The sequence below is a fragment of the Panicum virgatum genome, chromosome 9N (genome assembly GCF_016808335.1).
Source record: "Panicum virgatum strain AP13 chromosome 9N, P.virgatum_v5, whole genome shotgun sequence".
NCBI classification, from domain to species: domain Eukaryota; kingdom Viridiplantae; phylum Streptophyta; class Magnoliopsida; order Poales; family Poaceae; genus Panicum; species Panicum virgatum.
The window spans coordinates 13,578,513-13,593,493 of record NC_053153.1 but is presented as its reverse complement, the minus strand read 5'-3'; the positions used below and the strand labels follow the sequence as shown (position 1 = coordinate 13,593,493).

Below are 14,981 nucleotides of genomic sequence, written 5' to 3'. Positions count from 1 at the left end.
AACAATTAATTAGTAACATATACTGTGTATTAGAAATTAGAGAAGTAGTAGTACTATGCCATCAATATATATAGAGAGTTTAATTTTGCGGTATACAAAACTATACTTTTTGGAGTATGAGGGTGTGTTTAGATTTTTTTGGCGTAAATTTTTGAAAGAGAATCTTACTATTTCGGAGCACTAAATAAAATCTATTTACAAAATTTTTTGCACTAAATAAATAGAGAGAGAGAGAGATCGATTGGCTGCGCGTGCTCAGAATCCCGAGAACGTCGTTGTCTCAAGGCTGTGTTTAGATCCGTAAAATAGTGGTAAAAAGGGTTACATCGGACACTGTGGCACACTGTAGCACTTTTCGTTTGTTTGTGGTAATTGTTGTCCTGCCATGACCTAACTAGGCTCAAAAGATTCGTCTCGTCGTGTACATCAAAACTATGCAATTAATTTTTTTGATTTATCTATATTTAATGCTCTATGTATGAGATAAAAAAATTTGATGTGATAGGTGAATAGCGAAGTTTAGAGAGAGAAATTTTGGAAGTGAACATAGCCCAAGGCACGTTTTCTGTCAGCACTCAGCAGACGGGCACCAGATCCGATTTGGTTGGAACTATTAATGCAGCGCGTATAGTATAAAACTGTGTCCGTCTCATTGTTTTGTCGATTTTGATGGTATAAAAAATAGTACATCACCACTTGCTTGGTCCGATCCGGCCGTTTACATGATCCGATTTGGTTGATACTACTTTATCTCTGACGAATCCACATGCAAGGAGCCAAGAAAAGGCTTCAGCCTGCTGCGCGCATACGTCTTGCTGTTCCACGGAACTGTGTCCAAGGACCAAGCTGCGTGTGGTAAGCAGTGTGCAGCTCTTCCATCTTCGTTTTCAATCACTGCTGGGAGAGGGAAGGGTCTGCATCCCTTTGCTGATCGCGAATGCAAGCCGTTTCTTGGGATTGGTTAGTGCCAGAGTGCAAGAAACTAAGACATGATAATACATGCCGTAACAAAACACATGGGCACCCGTTCCTTTCCACAGGAACAGCTCAAGCCTCGTCCGTGAAATCGTCCGACAACTCTCTACGGTATATGAACGCCAGATGCGTCCTCGGAGTAAGGGTGGAAAAGGTTCTTAAAATTTGATCTAGACAATTTAAAGATCGGATCCTAAAATGATTAGGATCTAATCTTCTATAATTTTACGCTAAAATATATAAACGTCAAGTTAGATCGTGAAGAGATCACTTAGAAAATATCCGTTATCACCCTACTCATCACGCAGTGAGTGCGTGGCTGCCAGCATGCCTGTATGGCTGCATTCATTCAGTATCTAATACTCCCTCCTTCCCCGTTTATAAGGCATGGTGGAACATGACACGGTCTTCTAAACAACACTTTGACCATTTATTTATCATATATTATATCACTTTTGATTATAAACTTATAATCATTGTAAAATATATTTGATTATGAATCCAATCATATGAAATTTGCATTATAAAAATAAAAATTTAATAGTCAAATTATTGGTCAAAGATGACAAGGTTTGAATCTTGATATACGTGTATGCCTTATAAACAGGGAAGGAGGGAGTAATTAAAATCAACCACCATGATGTTGTCCCCCCCGCCCAGCCAGCCGGAGGTCTGTGTCTGCAGCTCCGCCACATGTGTTTCTGCTGCCGGTGCAGAGCCCAATGCAACCGGGGCAGAAACACGTGCAGTCGTGGCACATTGATCGATCTCGGCATGGTAGGTACTCAGGGCCAACAGTCATGTCTTCCACGTCAGACAACACAGTGCTGACAGGGGCCGATTTTCTGGGTTACTTTGTCTGCTGGCTCAGCCACGTTACTGCTGACATGGCACTAATAATACAGTGCAGAGACTGCGAGGAGTGTCTTAATCAGCTAGTACCGATCTATCGACACAGTTTTTGTACCACGGCCACTTGCTATTTGGGGCCAAAGTTCCTGCAGCTGACTGACCCGGCCGGACCACGCTGCCCTCTTGAACGTGCATGCATCAGATCAGGTCGGATGCCAATTATCAATGCACCATCTGCAGCTAGTACTCCCTACAGTCTATAGACGACTGCAGCGCAAGCGTGTTCATTTCTTGGTCACTCATGTCCTCTCAAGCATGCATGCACTCATCAGCTACAATTATAACGCATCTGCAACTGTACGGCAGCAAGCGTGATCGTTAGTTGGTCATCAGCAACAAGGGAGATTGATTTGCGATTTCATGGATGAGACAAGCATATGATTTGACTACCAGAACGGGCTACCTTATTTCATAAATCCTTTTGTGCTTCATTTTCCATGGGTGGCCAAGATCGCAAGCAGCATTCTGATTGCTAAAACCACCAGTCCTCTCTAGTCATGGACAGAGTGAGGTTTCAGTCCTCGGTAGTCAGCATGGACAGAGTGAGCGTGCCCTCTCCCACTGCGCTAGCTGTCATAAGATCTAGTATATGATACCATAATATCGTTTGAATTCTTTGATTAACGATCAGAGAGTAACTTGCCTGACATAGACACAAAGAATCCTCTCCTGGTCAAATTATATGGTATGATGCCTACACAGGTAAGCGGCATGTTCCATATGTATGCAAGGATCAATGCTTGCACATAAGATTTTTTTCAGAGAGAATAATTCACGATATACGGAGAAAAAATGAGTTTGCACCAGACATTCTTCACCTGTATGAACCCATGGTTAAAATGCTCAGCTACATGGCACATCAGTGGAGGCAGAGAATACGCTGGGGACCGCATGGTGTCTAGTTTCTGCCGTGCAGCGACGATGGAGATGGGTGGAGCGCATGGCCCACCTGGCCAGCTGTACCGAGAGGGCGCCGGCCGCCGGGGTCACTGGACGAGCTTCTTCAAGGAAGAAATAAAAAAAAGAAGTAAAAATCATAAATATGCTTTCGTTGAGAGTCGAACTCAAGACCTCCCGCTTACTAAACGGGTGCTCTAACCAACTGAGCTACGAAAGCATTGATGCATAATTTTTCAGAGAAAAATATTTATCCGCTATTATCCGCCGTAACCTATAACACATAGTAATACTCCAGGCATGCCTTAGGCATCAAACTGAAGTTTCAAACAATAAATCCAGAGTTGCGTGCACGCTGCCAGTGCCAGTCTGCCAAGAATAAGATACGCACTCAAACTTTCCATGCTTTTCATTGCGTGGGCACGTTTGTACATACTCCGTCATAACTACATACCAAAATACGATCACCAGCACATACTCCGTTTGCGTCCATGTGAGAATGTAAACCACTTACTAAAATGCTTGCCGTACACCTCGGTACTACCCCTTTCAATTATCCTTTAACAAGAGTCTACAACACACATAGGTAATAATCATTTTCATGTACAGATGTATTAAAATGCTAGAAGTCAAATAGCTCCTTATTGGAGAATACACGTAATCCATGGACAAATGTACAAGCTGTGCAGTCTGGTACTGTAATACATTTGCAGCAACCCCTGTACTTGTAAAAAGCCATGAACATCCAGGAACATTTATTCGTCCCATTATGCCTAAGCCTAACCTAGTCCACTAACCGAACCTGAATGGATTGGAACACAGATGTGGCAGCAGCACAAGGTCGGTTTAGATCATAGTCTGAGACCAGCAAGATCGTGTCTCCAGGTTTCACAGAACCCTTTGACTTCATCAGGCTGATGGTTTTCTTAAAGTTATCCTCCATGCTATTAGATAATGGAAGATACAACGGTACCACTCCCCAGTAGAGGTTCATGCTCTTTCTTGAATGAGCATCATCAGTGAACGCAAATATGGGAGGGTTTGGCCGGTTGCGTGATAAAAGTGATGCCATGTGACCATTCTTCGTGTAAACAAATATGGCATCCACAGCAAGGTTGTTTGCTGCAGAAAAAGTAACATTGTGAGAATTCAAGAGAAAATATTGGTTACAATGTATCAAACAAGAAAATAATAAATTACCCATTTCTACAGCGCAGTTGCAAATTTGCTCTGAGATTCGGTCAGGCAGAGCGACTGCAAGCTGATGTTGTGGAAGAAGTTTCTGCATGCTCTCCTCACGGCTCCATGATTCCATCCTCTCACTGGCCACACGGAGGACAGATAGAGCTTTCTGGGGATATGCACCTATAGCTGACTCTGCTGATAGCATCACAGCATCTGCATATTGCCGCACTGCTTCAGAAACATCAGCCACCTACATAAAGAAGTACCCAGTGAGTCAGTGACACACCATTGGAGAGTAGATAGCTAAACGTTGGATACAAGAACAAAGTCTTTCAGTCCCTAGCATGATGGGGTAGGCTAGAGATGAAACCCAACAAGGGTCACCAACAAAAAGGAAAAACTAAATGAAATATAAAAAGCCATCAATAGTAATATATTAGGGGTCTAAACTCTAGTTCAAGTTTCAGGCACGTGGACTGACAAAGGAAAAGACTAGATGAAATGAAACCATGTTTTGAGATCTATGCAGCTATGTTTCTGAAGTATTATAGTTAGGTTACCTCCGCTCGAGTTGGTGTTGGATATTCAACCATTGATTCAAGAAGCTGTGAAGCAACTATCACAGGCTTGTTCAGGTGTCTACATAGAGTAACAATTGACTTTTGGATGGCTGGAATTTGTTCCAGAGGAATCTGAACTCCAAGATCCCCACGTGCTACCATAACTCCATCGGATGCCTTTATGATGTCTTTCAGGTTCTTGAGAGATTCCAGACTCTCGATCTTCGCAAAAATTTTGATGTGCCTGTCACAAAACCATAATGCATAAGACTGGCAGCTTCAAAATTAATATAATAAACAGTAATGTCATTACAACCATACTTTTGAGTTCTATTAAAGAGATTGCTTCACTAGCTAAGTCTGACAAAAAGACATTAGTAACTTAGTATCACAGACAAAAGTGAAAAAACAGTACTCGCTTGCATATTTTTAAATATTGCTACATCAGCTTCCCATATTCCTGATTAGATGAAGCGTTCCACTACATACAAAATGGATCAAGTACTTATTGGAAGTTGTACAATGTCAATGGCTACACTGGAGAGCCCTGCTGCTGGTAAGTTCTACTTTTCTTTGTTAAGATTTCAATTTGGCATTCTGTTCCATAACGTTTGATTATTTTGAATTTGGAACAGCATTTCTCCCTTCAGCATCCAGATAACATGCATATACATTTTTTTATAAATCTGTAAATATACTTTGAACTACAGCTACAAAACTCTACCAATACTTTAGAACAGTAGGCAGTAAGTTATATTAGGAACAGCAGTAAATGATATCAGCATTATCTACTCACTCTAATGATCTTCTGGAGAGGTAAGCCTTCAGCTGCTTTATATCATTATCATCCTTTACAAAAGATAGAGCAATGCAATCAACTCCTTCTGCTATCCCAAATTCGATATCTGCCCAATCCTACAAGATAATGCAAGCTATCAACAAGCAGGAAATACATAGCCAGAAATTTCATCATGTTGAGACTCAACAGGATTAATCAAAGAATCATAATCAAACATATATGCCAAGATTGATACATCCTTAATAGGCCAAGAAATGCTTTAGAAGTAAACTACAAATTTGAAATAATACAAAGTACAGCGTTCAAATAAATTAACCTTTGCCGACAATGTAGGAAGGCCAAAGTTCCTTTCAACTAATTTTCCATTCCTCCAGAATGACAACTTGGCTCGAGGAAGAAGCAAACCTGGGTCTGTGCACTTACAGCGCAAATCATTCCCAATTTTCTCAGTAACTTCAAATGTTGCCATTCCACCGTCTATCACAAGCTCATCACCAACTAGAATGCCTGAAATTTGTAGAAAATTATTTCTTTCATGAGCAATGTTTAGAACTCAGTATGGACAGCCAACAAAGAAAGCCTGTTCATATTCAGACCATCAGAAAACTTCTCAAAATTGACATGCATTGTGAATGGATGGGCTTCATCAGTCTTTTTGTTTGTAAATAGCCACTCTGAGTCATCCTGCAATATGTCACAAAAAGAGGAAAACCTAGGATGACTTCTCCAGAACATACAGGATACCACTATTGATACAAAGACCTATAACGATGAGCTTTCACTACTACTTAGAAGATTCATGAACCAAGATAGTTTGACAAATGAGTGAAGCGTATCAACAACAACAACAACAACATAGTCTTTTTTCCCAAGCAAGTTGGGGTAGGCTAGAGATGAAACCCGAAAGAAATAAGTTCAAAGTTATTGGTGCCACCCCGACCCTATCCCGAATAACTTCGTTCCGGACTCTATCCCTCCTTGTGTGCCCGCAAAACCACTGCAACATCCGCATCTCTGCTACACTCAGTTGCTGGACATGTCGCCTTTTTGTAGGCCAACATTCAGCACCGTATAACATCGCCGGACGAATTGCTGTCCTATAGAATTTGCTCTTTAGCTTTTGTGGCACCCTCTTGTCACAAAGGATGCCAGAAGCTTGCCGCCATTTCAACCAGCCAGCTGAAATTCTATGCCTAACATCTTCATCAATGTCGTCATCCTTTTGTAGCACCGATCTTAAATACCGAAAAATATCCTTCTGGACCACCACTTGCCCATCTAGACTAACGTCTCCCCCCTCATGCCTAGTCGCGCTGAAATCGCACATCATGTACTCGGTCTTGGTCCTACTAAGTCTAAACCCTTTCGACTCTAACGTACGTCTCCACAGCTCTAACTTCCTATTAACCCCTGCCCTACTCTCGTCAACTAGCACCACATCATCAGCAAAGAGCATACACCAAGGGATCTCACCTTGTATATCCCTTGTGACCTCATCCATCACTAAAGTAAATAAATAAGGGCTCAATGCTGACCCCTGGTGTAGGCCTATGTTAATAGGAAAGTCAGTGGTGTTGCCATCACATGTTCGGACAAACGTCGTCGCATCCTTGTACATATCCTTAATGAGGGTAATGTATTTAGTTGGGACTTTGTGCTTCTCCAAAGCCCACCACATGACATTTCTCGGTACTTTGTCATATGCCTTCTCAAGGTCAATGAAGACCATGTGCAAGTCCTTCTTCTGCTCCCTATATCTCTCCATCAATTGTTGTATTAAGAAAATTGCCTCCATGGTTGACCTTTCAGGCATGAACCCAAATTGGTTTTGGGTCACACTTGTCACTCTTCTTAGGCGATGCACGATAACCCTCTCCCAAAGCTTCATCGTATGGCTCATCAGCTTAATCCCACGGTAGTTAGTACAACTTTGAACATCGCCCTTGTTTTTGAAGATAGGTACTAATATACTTCTCCATTCTTCCGGCATCTTGTTTGACCGAAAAATGAGATTAAAAAGCTTAGTTAACCATGCTATTGCTCTATCTCCTAGGCATCTCCACACCTCTATCTTAGTTAACCAACAGTGAAGCGTATCGTTTAAAAAAAATGATAGGTGCACAGTTATTGTGCAGGGAGGGACAAGGGCAAGGCCCTCATAAGTCAGGGTCTATGTTACCTCAATACTTTAATTTACTACAGTGTCAACATCATGACACGTTAGATAGTGATTCAACTCCCATATAACTTGGTATTCGAGGAAAATCATGTTATTCTTTAAGGGCTGAAGAGAAAAACAGCACACTCTTGATACAGTTCAATTGATTTTGCCATATAGGTAAGAACTTCTCAACCTACTTTCACCACCCCATCTGCAATTACTAACCCACATTGATCAATTATTCCAGGAAATGTCAGAGCTAATACTAACCCACATGCAAATAGATACATCCTGACAGTCAAAGCTATGTAGTAAGACCAAATGATTTCAGGACTGGTGCTTGTGCCATTGCAGTGACCAATCAGGATGTTGGTGTGGCAGCACCAATTGTAACATGTACATGTATTCAGCAGGTTGCTATTCCCCCACTAATTGTCATGATTCAGACAGACACATACGATCAAGCAGATAAGAATGAAGGCATACCAATATTAATAGGCTAACATATATGAAGCCATAAGCACTATTACTCCTAAATAACATGAAAGCACCTCAGCACAATGACAATGTCTCACTGGACATATCATTAGCAGTCTGTCTGGTACACAAATCCAGTCAATCAGTCATAGTCCAGGTATATCTCATTAATCATTAGTGCACACACACAGAAATGAGAATTCCTTTTATTATGTTTAAATAAGTGATTCTTGTACAATCAACAGGAGAAGCCCAGGTATCATCCAGCATATAAGTGATTCTTGTACAATCAGGTGGACAAACAGCCTGATCCGATCATACATTAAATCAGAATAACTGAAACAGGAGAAGACTCACGCTATATTATTATCAATTTATCGTCTTGTGGCAAAGCAAGACAGTCATAAAATATCCAACAATTAACCATTCTATCTAAACAGGATGATTACATAATAATCGCACTAAAATAAATATGGATTCCATCAGATCAATGAATTTAATCACAAAGTGATTTGAAACAGGAGAAGACTCACACAATAATAAAATATCCAACAATTGACCCACACTATATTATAATTGCACTATGAGTATGAATTTCATCAGATCAATGCAATTAATCACAAAGCAAGGGTTGCTTCCATCACAAGAGAACACCAAATTGGATGCTGCTGAGATATTTAAAGCAGTGTGGTAATACTTACTACAACTGGTGCACAACTACATAGCTCACAACAATACACAACTACATAGCTGCACAACAACAGAGACAGTACAGGTATCGTGACCCTATTCCGTTCGTTCAAAAGATCGTGTCCGTATTCCCTCATGACGCGAGATCAAAATCCTGACCAGATGTGGCGCCCGGGACCTTGAGGACAGAATGCAACAACCAGAAGAGAAGTAATGCAGAATTGGCAGAGAGCGTCCAACCTCGGCCTTGACGGAGGTGGCGCCTCCGTGGTCCGCGACGAGAAGCTGGGAGCCCTCGGTGTCGACCATGAGCGAGACGCAGAACCCTTCCTCGTCGTTGAGCCTCCGCACGGCGCGCATGGCGGCCCGGTGCCACTCGCGGCCGCCGTGGCAGAGGTTGACCCGCGCCACGCCCATCCCGCCGCGCGCCAGCGCCGGCAGCGCCTCCACGCAGGCGGGCCCCACCGTGCAAACCAGCTTCGTCTTCCGCATCCCCATGAACCCCTTCTCCCGCAGCTCCGCCTCCGACACCACGTCCATCGCCGCGTCCCCTGTCGTCCCCGATGCCGAGGCGCGGATCCGTTGTGCGGCCCCATGGCGGCGGGTCGCCGGGGAGGAACCGGCGACTAGGTATGGGAAGGAGCTGGTGGTCCCGACGTAGGCGGCCATTAGGGTTAGGGTTTGCGGGGCCGGGGCTGGGGCAGGAACGATGCGGCGGAGGGGCGGAGGAGGCGGAGGCGGAGGCGGAGGCGGAGGTGGTGGGCCGGCGGATGATGCGAGGGAAGACCACTTCTACGACTGCGAGTAGTTGTGCTGCTGCTTGCGGGAGCTCTGTTGGAACTGACATGTGGGTCCAAACTAGCTGGTAGCTGCCTGATTGGCCAGTACAAACCCTGACGTGTGGGGTCCGTGGGCCTAGCTGTTGTTTTGAGTTCTTCTTTATTTGCTTTCCCGCCCCTTCGCTCTTGTTGGGCTCTCCGGTTATTTAAAATTTATATTTTTAAAATAATCATAAGATGCAGCAGATTTAAACTTTTGCATCTATGCAGCAGATTTAAACTTGATTTGGTTAGAGCTTGAATTAATTCTTCATAACGAAACGATTCTTGTCAAGTTCACCCAAGCAGCATGAAAGGTGTGCATAGATTTAAACGCTTTAAACACGCTTGGTGAAAGGGAGACATTCTAGATTATTCAGATTCCTCTGTTCAAATCATTGATAGTGAAAATAGGACCAGCAATTTAACAATCACTACACATTCAAAAGGGTGATATACAGATTTTACTGATGTAAAAAGAGCTTGAATTAATTCTACTGGCATGATATTCAATTATTCATGAAATTGTTACTACCCATATTATTTGCATCTCAACGGTGAAATGAATAATAGCCTAAATGCGAAAATGTGAATACAGAACCAAGTAAAACGAACCCAAAAGAAATCTTCATAAAAGTAGGAAAGGTAATCCAAAGCACCAACATCCATGTTGCAAAGATACTAGAAACATCCAAGTTGTGAAGATGGCAGGAAACGTACCATGCTTTCAGATCACCATTCATTCAAGTAGGAAACACAGAAGTGAAGATGGTTCGTCTCAATTTGAAAACAGTACAACAATCAAGTTAACAATCAATTACGAAATCTTATGCAGTTATGCTAAACACACAAGTCCTAATCGTTTTGAAGGAAAAACAGCAGAGAGCTGTTTATCACGCCATACACATCTGCCCAATACTAAGACATGTCCGCAGCAAGCAATGTGGCAAGTATGCTAAATCTAAGAGTTAGATCCTCTAGGAAGTAGTTAAGAGGACCGGCTGCCCTCGTCTTAGGATTCTGGTGGTTTTACATTTCTTCTGGAACGCCGGACTGGGGTCATGGCCTCATCCTCCTTGTTTCCCTGTTTGATTGGCAGAAGTTAACAAGACATACAGCAAGCTAAATGAAAATAACTGATGGGAGAAATAGCAATCGCAATGCTTACCTTCTTGGCAGGGATCTTCTCATATGTGGTGAAACTACCATAAGATGCTGTGGATTGTGCTGTGGAATCCCTCCTCGACACCACCGGCTCAAGGCCCAAACTCACTTCTTCCCTGGCCTTTCTCCTCCTGCCAAGCCCAGATGACAAGTTGCTGCTATACTGTGAGGTACCGGAGCCACCAAGTTTCTCAGATTCTTCTACCACAAGATTCTGAAATTGTGAACTCTTGGCCACAACATACCCCTCGCTGCTTCCTGAACCAGAAAGACTTTCAACTTTCTCAACCTGCTCAACTTGCTCAGCTGGTTCATTAGAGTCCAAGGTAACACGAGCTTGCTTCTGCCTTATATAAAGGAGCGCCAGAACAGCTGGAACAATAATGGCAGCAAGAGCAGCACCAAGTGTAGCAGGGTTTGAGATTTTGTCCAAGTAACTTGGCCACATATCAGATCCCAACTTCTCGCCCTGGTGCGCTTCCTGATCCTCTTTGCCATCAGCACGATCACCTTCGGAGTCCTCAGTCTGAACATCTTGCTGCAAGGAAGACTTGGCCATGTCCTCTGCTTGTTGAGACTCAGCAGCAGATTGAGGAGTGATGTCCGAATTCTGAATGAAGGCTGCCCTGTCTTTACTACCACTACCTGAAACTTCTTCAGCCATCTCTTCTCCACTATTACCTGAAACTTCTTCTTCCATCTCAGTGTCAAACTCCTCTACTTCAGCATCAACAGAGTCATTTGCTTCCTGAATGACACTTGGTACTGCAGATTCATGTTCCATTTCAGCATCATCAATAGGTTCTTCTACTTCAGCATCAACTGAGTCATTTGCCTCCTGAATGACACTTGGTACTGCAAATTCATGTTTCATTTCAGCATCATCAATAGGTTCTTCTACTTCAGCATCACCAAAGTTTGCCATTTCCTCTACATCAGGCTCTGCAATCATCTCAGTACCACTCTCTGAAACAATCTCCTGAATCTCCAACTCGTGCTCCACACTGATTGGGCTTGTCTGAGCAGCACCATAGTAGAAACCAACAGCATGATCTGCATCTACCGCAGGTGCACTCAAATTGGCTGCAAAGTGCGGACCAAAGACCTCTTGTTGTTGGGAAGACCCAAGAGCCTCCCAGTAGGACGTGACAAAGTCCAACGAACTGCTAGACCATTGCTTGAGCCTAGCAGCCAACTCCACAGGATGCACTTCTTGAACTAAAAGAAAGTCTGACACCTTCGACGGGAAGGTGTTCAGCATGACCGGCGAACCCGGCAGTGGTGGCACGCAGACGAACGCTGCAGCCATGAACAGAACCAGAACAAAGGGGGCAAGCAGGAACCTCAGCGGAGACTTCTTCTTGGGACGAGCGGCCGCGAGGCTCTCTGCAAGCTCCTGCTCAGGTGTCAGCACGCCACCGGCTCGCGGGTACTTCTTCTGCACCGGTGCCATGACTCGAGCCACTGGCGAATCCGTCGCGGGATGCGGCTGCAGGATGCCAGCCACGGTCGAAGCAGCAGGCTCGACTCCGGCCTCAGGTGCAGGGGCCAGAGCCGACATCTCCTCCTCCGTGGAGTCATCTAGCACGGACGAGAGCGTCGTCTGCTCTTGCTCTCCCTCGGACACGTCCTCCTCCGTGGTGGTGGCGGTACTGACCTCCTCGCTGCTGTTGTCGGAGGCGAAGCCCTCCTCGAGCCGCCGCACACCGCCCCCGCTGCTGTGGCGGTACATCTCGACGCGGGGGTTGGGCTTGTAGCGCAGGAAGCGAGGCCGCGGCGAGAGGTAGTTCGTCTTGGGGTCGTAGGGGGCGGCCGCCGAGCCACCGTCCTGGCGGCTCGCGCACACGGGGTTCTCCGCCTCCTCGTCGCCGGCGCCGAACGAGTGGGAGGGGGGCGGCGCGGCCGCGTGGTGAGGCGCGGGCGCCCCGTCGAGCGAGAACCGCAGGCGGCGGGGCGCACCCAGAGGAGCCGCCTCGAGCGAAGGCGCGCCCCTGGGCTTGGCGCAGTGCGCGAGGTCGCCCGAGGACGAGGGGACGGGGTCGTTGCGCTCCCCGAGGATCCTCTTCCTCGGCGAGGCGGACGGCGCGACGGCCTTGGAGGCGGCGGAGATGGTGGGCGCCATGAAGCTCTTCGCGGCGCCGACACCGCTGCAGCGGACCTTGGAAGTGGAAGTCCTCACGGGTTCCCGCGGGTCGTTCTCCTTCTCCGGGAAGCAGGGCCGCGGCGAGGCGCGGCCGCTGCCGTTCTTGCAGACGGAGGAACTCCTCTGCGGAGAATCTGCGAGCGAATCACCCCCAAAATCTGTAAGGAATCAGCAGATCGGGGTAGCAAACGAAACGTCCCGAAAATCCAATCCGCATCGGAAGGGGGATTGAAGGCACGAATCGCTTACCGGGCGGGGACGCGGCGGGCCTGAAGGGGCTGGAGTCGGCGCTCCGCCTGAGGCCGCAGCACGGCCTCGCCGCCGGGCCCGGGGACGGGGACCTCGCCGCCGCAACCGACATCCGGGGCTGCTGCGTGCGCTCGATTTGGGAAGGGAGCGTGAGTTCTGGGGAGCGGAGATTTTGGGGAAAGAATGGAGAGGAGGCGACGGGGAAGGGAAGGGGATTCTGCTTTGCTTCCCGTTCTGTAACGGCTAGCTGGCTCTTTATACCGCCCCGTGCTCGCGATCCGTCCTTGTGACCGCTGGGGCTTTCGGATCGGCGGACGCGCGTCGCTCCTGCCCGTTGCCACAATGCCAGGCGGGCCAGGGCGGTCGACCGTTGCCACCTGCCGGCGGCCGCGGCCCCGCCGGAGCGCCGGACATCGCCGGCCAGGCGTCCTGGCTGAGCGGCTGTCAGGCTGTGTACATCCATACTCCTACGTACACATTTATATGTACGCTGCAGACTACTGTATAGTCTGTATCTGTATCTCGACGGAACGATGATCTCGGACGACGCGAAAACAGTGTACTCTACGAGCCACACGGTCTACACTCTACAGCCAGTTCAACAGTGTAATGTGCCAAGAAAAAAAAAACGACTACGAAGCGGTGCGCCGGTACGTGACAAATTCCTGGGTGGGCCGCTGAGCACCTGCAACGCTGCGAGCCTGCGACTGCACGTGCCACACTGGGGCACGACGCAGGCAAAAAAAAAAAAGATGACCCGAAAATATGGAGACCTCTATCTCCATCTTGGGCCAAGCCTGCTGAGGTCATAGCCCAAAGAAGGCTGCCTATGAACGGGCCCAATAGTTTCCTCTAGTACAGATTCATACTTCATTCATGCCGCGAACAACGTTCCAATCAAAAGTTTGAAAATTGAGTGCAAAATATGTTTCGACGGTCAACGGGGGGAAAGGTTCCTCACCTGATTTTCATTGAAGGGGCTCTGAAAGCCTGATTGTACAACAATATGGGATACAAAGGTACTTGAATCTTCCTTTTTGAAAAAGCTTTCTTGTAATATTATTTTTTTTGTAAAAGGATATGAAAATATTTAGGTTTGTTGATATAGGAAAACGTCGCCGCTTCCACCTCTATTCAATAAGCTTCAAGTACTCGTTATCACATCGTGACCACGCATGGGTCCTATGATATCTCTCATCAAAACAAACGGCCTCACATAGGCACTGATTTGTAAAATGCCTTCCATATTAGTGCCACTAATTGCCTTTTTTGTTGATGTGATTGCGCTGATTACCCTGCAGATATTCGCGTGCAAGGTAGATTCCTGATTATCTGCGGCATACTATATGGCAACTAATCACACTTAATTAGCGGCAACATTAGTGAATCTGAGTTTTTTTAGGTTGGAGTTATATGGCCGATAGTATGTTTACTGTATGCTAGTGTTTGATCTGCTTGTATGACTTTACGGTACGCTACTCTAGTGTTTCATTTTTAAAAAAAAGTTTAGTGTTTCATTTTGCACCAGAGGTAAAAGAGTAAGAGTCATTTCGCGTGCTTTTAACACCGTTAGCTTGTCAAACTAACGGAAGTGCCAAGAACTAGAACAAAATTCGCTTTTAGACCAAATAAGCAAATTCAATCAAAAAGAGGTCAAGAAATTAAGATGAACTTTTGTTATGATCAAGGAACTAATTGCTCTTTACCTTATCGGCATGCTTCCAAACCAAAAGAAACAGAATAAGCAAATCTTTATTCCAATCTGGGCTGAGCCCAAGCATGGAGCGGGGCGAGAAGTATGGCCCAATAGTAGCCTAGCTAGTCCATCACCTCACACCTGGGCTGGAAGTAGGGCTCAACAGTACCTCTGTTCATTAACGGTTTTACAGTTTTCTTTCCTATTTTCATCAAAAAAACTAAAGAAAGGCACGGGAAACACGTGACGTCTATT

General features: G+C 45.7%; 2 protein-coding genes and 1 non-coding gene across 5 annotated transcripts; all 3 read right to left on the bottom strand.

Moving 5' to 3' along the window:
• Positions 1 to 2,930: 2,930 nt before the first annotated feature.
• On the bottom strand, positions 2,931 to 3,004 carry TRNAT-AGU. The gene has a single exon. It is a non-coding gene; the product is annotated as a tRNA-Thr (tRNA).
• A 333-nt stretch (positions 3,005 to 3,337) lies between these two features.
• LOC120689853 (pyruvate kinase isozyme A, chloroplastic-like) lies at positions 3,338 to 9,518 on the bottom strand. Of its 2 annotated transcripts, XM_039972284.1 has the most exons (7): positions 8,897 to 9,436; positions 5,925 to 6,012; positions 5,645 to 5,835; positions 5,326 to 5,444; positions 4,530 to 4,773; positions 3,985 to 4,219; positions 3,551 to 3,906 (listed from the first exon to the last, which is right to left on the bottom strand). In XM_039972284.1, the coding sequence occupies exons 1-7, from the start codon at positions 9,323 to 9,325 to the stop codon at positions 3,569 to 3,571; spliced, it is 1,644 nt and encodes a 547-aa protein (XP_039828218.1). In that variant the 5' UTR covers positions 9,326 to 9,436; the 3' UTR covers positions 3,551 to 3,568. The 2 variants fall into 2 exon arrangements, with proteins under 2 accessions (XP_039828217.1, XP_039828218.1); XM_039972283.1 differs by lacking the exon at positions 5,925 to 6,012 and having other exon boundaries at positions 3,338 to 3,906; positions 8,897 to 9,518.
• A 655-nt stretch (positions 9,519 to 10,173) lies between these two features.
• LOC120689852 lies at positions 10,174 to 13,312 on the bottom strand. Of its 2 annotated transcripts, none has more exons than XM_039972281.1 (3): positions 13,031 to 13,312; positions 10,643 to 12,939; positions 10,174 to 10,558 (listed from the first exon to the last, which is right to left on the bottom strand). In XM_039972281.1, the coding sequence occupies exons 1-3, from the start codon at positions 13,140 to 13,142 to the stop codon at positions 10,487 to 10,489; spliced, it is 2,481 nt and encodes an 826-aa protein (XP_039828215.1). In that variant the 5' UTR covers positions 13,143 to 13,312; the 3' UTR covers positions 10,174 to 10,486. The 2 variants fall into 2 exon arrangements, with proteins under 2 accessions (XP_039828215.1, XP_039828216.1); XM_039972282.1 differs by having other exon boundaries at positions 10,643 to 12,915.
• Between the last annotated feature and the right edge of the window lie 1,669 nt (positions 13,313 to 14,981).

Coding starts and splice junctions, on each gene's coding strand:
- LOC120689853 (XM_039972283.1), bottom strand. CDS start 9,503: ATGTCAGTTCCAACAGAGCTCCCGCAAGCAGCAGCACAACTACTCGCA. Junction 5,445..5,644: donor TTCCTACATTGTCGGCAAAG/GTTAATTTATTT, acceptor ATTATCTTGTAG/GATTGGGCAGATATCGAATT. Junction 4,774..5,325: donor CTCTCCAGAAGATCATTAGA/GTGAGTAGATAA, acceptor GTTTTGTGACAG/GCACATCAAAATTTTTGCGA.
- LOC120689852 (XM_039972281.1), bottom strand. CDS start 13,142: ATGTCGGTTGCGGCGGCGAGGTCCCCGTCCCCGGGCCCGGCGGCGAGG. Junction 12,940..13,030: donor GCCCGCCGCGTCCCCGCCCG/GTAAGCGATTCG, acceptor GATTCCTTACAG/ATTTTGGGGGTGATTCGCTC. Junction 10,559..10,642: donor AGAAGATCCCTGCCAAGAAG/GTAAGCATTGCG, acceptor CCAATCAAACAG/GGAAACAAGGAGGATGAGGC.